The following is a 3,405-nucleotide window of genomic DNA, read 5'->3' as shown; positions in this document are numbered from 1 at the left end:
TTATCATTTTTACAATGGAAGAGATGACTAGGCTGTATTTCATCAAAAAGGCTAAAATAGTGACGTTATCAGCACGCTTGACTTATATAGTTAAAAAGCTATTTAGCAATTAACATTCTGGCATCCTAAATGAATGTATTCATCACTGACAAAAACATGTCATTACTGAAGTCGTTGATCATTTGAAATGCTTAAACTGCAATTAACTCTTTCAGGGAATACTTTGTTAGTATGTAAGCATTTGAGATGCTGCTGAATAAACTGTTTTAGATGGTCTTGACAGAAGCAGACGTTTAAAAGACACCAAGAAGACAGTGTGGTAAAGTTAAGATACAACACCCAGAATGATAACAAGAGATTAGCCACTTTTTATTTAGAAAGAGTCCCAAAGATAAACAAGTTAGCACACATTCCATATACAAAATGTCAGTGAGAATAGTCTGGATATGTGATGATGAGGTTGATTAGATAACATACTGTTGTATTGTTCACCACAAAAAAAATCAACAGTGATACCAATAGTACATTACTCCCTTTACATATGTGAGAAGAGGTTATCGCGTGTTAGAACAGGTTATTCAAATGCAAAAGTGACATTGGGCTTTCTGAAACTGTCTGTGTTTGCCTAAATCAGAGGTGTGTGTCTGTAAAAGCTGTTTCAAAGCTCATACCTAAAAAAAGCTTCTGGGGGTTGTGTTGTATCCAAAAATGTAACGTTTCCTTGGAAACGTATCCTACAAAATAACTGATATTGAAAATCTGTCACTGCCAAATGATCCGCATTAATAAGTACTGCATGTAATTGTAAAAAAATTAAATAATAATAATGTGAAGGGTTGTACAATTTTAGAAGGTGTTATTTATACTTGTCATATAAAATATAAAATATATATATATATTATGTCTAGTGTCCTATTTCCAGTCTCAAACATTTAGTCTCACAACTTCAACATTAAAATGGAAACGCATATAGTCAACATTTTAAAAGCAAAGTTAAATGAAATAATATGTAATTGAGGCAATGACATGCAACTAGTGCTATTTGACACTCAGGCTAATACAAAGTCTGTGGAGTTAACTTGAAAGCTGAAGAGAAAAAAAAGCTGTTGAAATATCACTGTCTTAGCTGTAGAACTGTACAAAATGTCTTAGCCATAAAACTGTTACAAAACGTACAGAATGTATTGACTACATTCGCTTGGATGACAGTGACTGATTATTATATATTAGGACTATATTCATACCTACTGGCACTACATTTTGGCACTCTTTACCTATTTGGCATTTTTAAACGACCATTTTGACCATTGTGTATGTTTCTTTTCCTCTCACAGCAAAACATATAATACAATAGAGTGGGATGTCATGGACTGGACTGCTACCCTGGTCCTTGACAGAAAGAAATACAAACGGCAAAATACTTCAAAACAATCAAATAACATTCAAAAAAAGACATAATTGTGCCACCCACTTGAACAAGTAAAAGGCATAGGTAAATTATTGATTTTAAATGTCAAGCATTGCTAAGTATTTTATATCAACAGCAAATGTTAAAGAATATGATTTACAGGAAAGTTTACAATAGTAATAAATTACATGATTTAAACATTTCAACCCCATTAGCAACATATTGGGCTTTTAAATATGGAACTACAAGATGTTAAGCTATTGTTATTTCACTATACTCACACATTAATATGTTTATATTCAACCAGTATGTAAGCAGGATTATTTAAAAGCCATTTTGTGAAAATACATACAAATATTTTTTCCATATAGTTTTTCTTAAATTTTCTATAGAAAAAGACATTTCACATCTCAATGCAAATTAAGTCAAGTATGCTTGAAGAATCTCGGGGTTGGCGGTGGAGGCTACAGAAACAATAACTTCCCCCCCCCCAGTTGAGATGACAGACCTCCCATTAGCAGCTGTTACAGTCAATAAAGCCTCCTAAAACTCAGATAGAGATAGTAAATGATGATGTCACCGGTTTACAAAAAAACGACCTCCCTTTTTATTCCCGAGATTAAATTCCATCGAGAGGGAGAGTATTTTGTTTAGTGAGAAATAAAGAGCGAAAAGAAGGAAATGTCTTCATGCCACCATAATGTGAGGACCCTCGAACCATTCAACGAAGACCGAGAAAAAGAAAGTGCGAAGAAAGAGGGGTGGGGGAAAAGACAAAAACTGTTCTATTGAAACCAGTGTAAGGCACTCGAAAGGTTCTTATCGATCAGGAGAGATCTGTCAAGCTGACGTTCATTCCCATGCCAGGTCTCACGTAAGGTACTGCATGCACTGCTTTCGGAAACTCTGGAGTCATCACACGGCCGTTCTCCCCAGTACTCCCCGTTATAGACAGCCTCGCTTTGCTCCTCATCGCGTCCGTGAAGGTCACCTAACACACACACCCACACATGTGCAAACATACACACACACAAGCCATCACACATACACACACATGCGTACACACACACAAGCAACACACACGCGGACACGGTTCCCAGCACACGTGCAGACACACACAATAAAACCAGGTTAGTTCCAGACAGCCCTTCCAACCTAGTAAACTTAAAATTTTAAATGTACAAATATGAGAATGCAGATGCGAACCAAATATGACAGATTTCCATGGCTATGACAAAATGATGGATGCAAATGCCCATGTATAGCTTGATGTGCATGATCATCACAAGCAGTATCACTGAATGTGTAACTGGGACATACAGGTGGGTTAGGAGCATGGCCATCAACAGTCATACATGATCATGATGTTAAATAGTAAGGAAACTTCAAATTAACCAAAAGACTGTCAACTCTAAAAACAGGGTAGTCTTTCTCTCGTTACCAAATCATAACACTAATACATACGATCTGATTTGGCCAACCTCTTCATTCAATATTCAACATTCAGGGATGGGACAGATGAAGCCAAAAGCGTGCATTGGGGGAATTTATATGAAGACCTCGTTCCTACCCCCTAAATTTTTACACTTTCGATCCCATATACGTTGTAACCTTCCTTATAAGTTGCAAAATTCTGTGAATTCTGCGAGGAAGTTGGGTTAATACTCTGTGCATTCTTTGCCACCTTCATTCGTTTCGCCTCGGCTCGGGACTTGTAACAGAACTCAATCAAGGCCACCAGCATGGCCAAACCAAGTCCGCCGACCAGGATGTAGAAGACCCCAGCAACGTTGCTCAGACTGAGGGCGCTCGTCTTCTCCTGCAAACGCACACAAGACAGGGGTCAATGGGAGGGCAAGGGTAAAAGGTCAAAGGGCGTAAAAAAAAAATGTTGTCGCCCATACACTAAAAACACACAGCAACACACAAATATGCTAGCGTTTGTACATGGTCTATCAATTTACCAAGCCAGTAATGTACAGTAAAGCACAACAAAT

At 37.4% G+C, this 3,405-nt stretch overlaps 1 protein-coding gene across 5 annotated transcripts in view; it reads right to left on the bottom strand.

The window, feature by feature from the left end:
* Nucleotides 1-356: 356 nt before the first annotated feature.
* Nucleotides 357-3,405, bottom strand: part of LOC112221056 (glutamate receptor 2) — a 56,229-nt gene continuing 53,180 nt past the window's right edge. For 2 of the 5 annotated variants that reach the window (XM_024383127.2, XM_024383128.2), the window contains exons 15-16: nucleotides 3,074-3,227; nucleotides 357-2,399 (exon numbers count right to left, since the gene is read on the bottom strand). In XM_024383127.2, coding sequence (XP_024238895.1) covers nucleotides 2,194-2,399; nucleotides 3,074-3,227 — 360 coding nt within the window. In that variant the 3' untranslated portion in view covers nucleotides 357-2,193. Of the gene's footprint in view, nucleotides 2,400-2,978; nucleotides 3,228-3,405 lie in introns of all 5 variants that reach the window. The other 3 variants (XM_024383129.2, XM_024383130.2, XM_024383131.2) reach the window with 2 other exon arrangements.

This window comes from Oncorhynchus tshawytscha, linkage group LG21, assembly GCF_018296145.1.
Source record: "Oncorhynchus tshawytscha isolate Ot180627B linkage group LG21, Otsh_v2.0, whole genome shotgun sequence".
NCBI classification, from domain to species: Eukaryota; Metazoa; Chordata; class Actinopteri; order Salmoniformes; family Salmonidae; genus Oncorhynchus; species Oncorhynchus tshawytscha.
The sequence above is the reverse complement of the archived record's forward strand: the minus strand, read 5'-3'. Positions and strand labels throughout refer to the sequence as shown.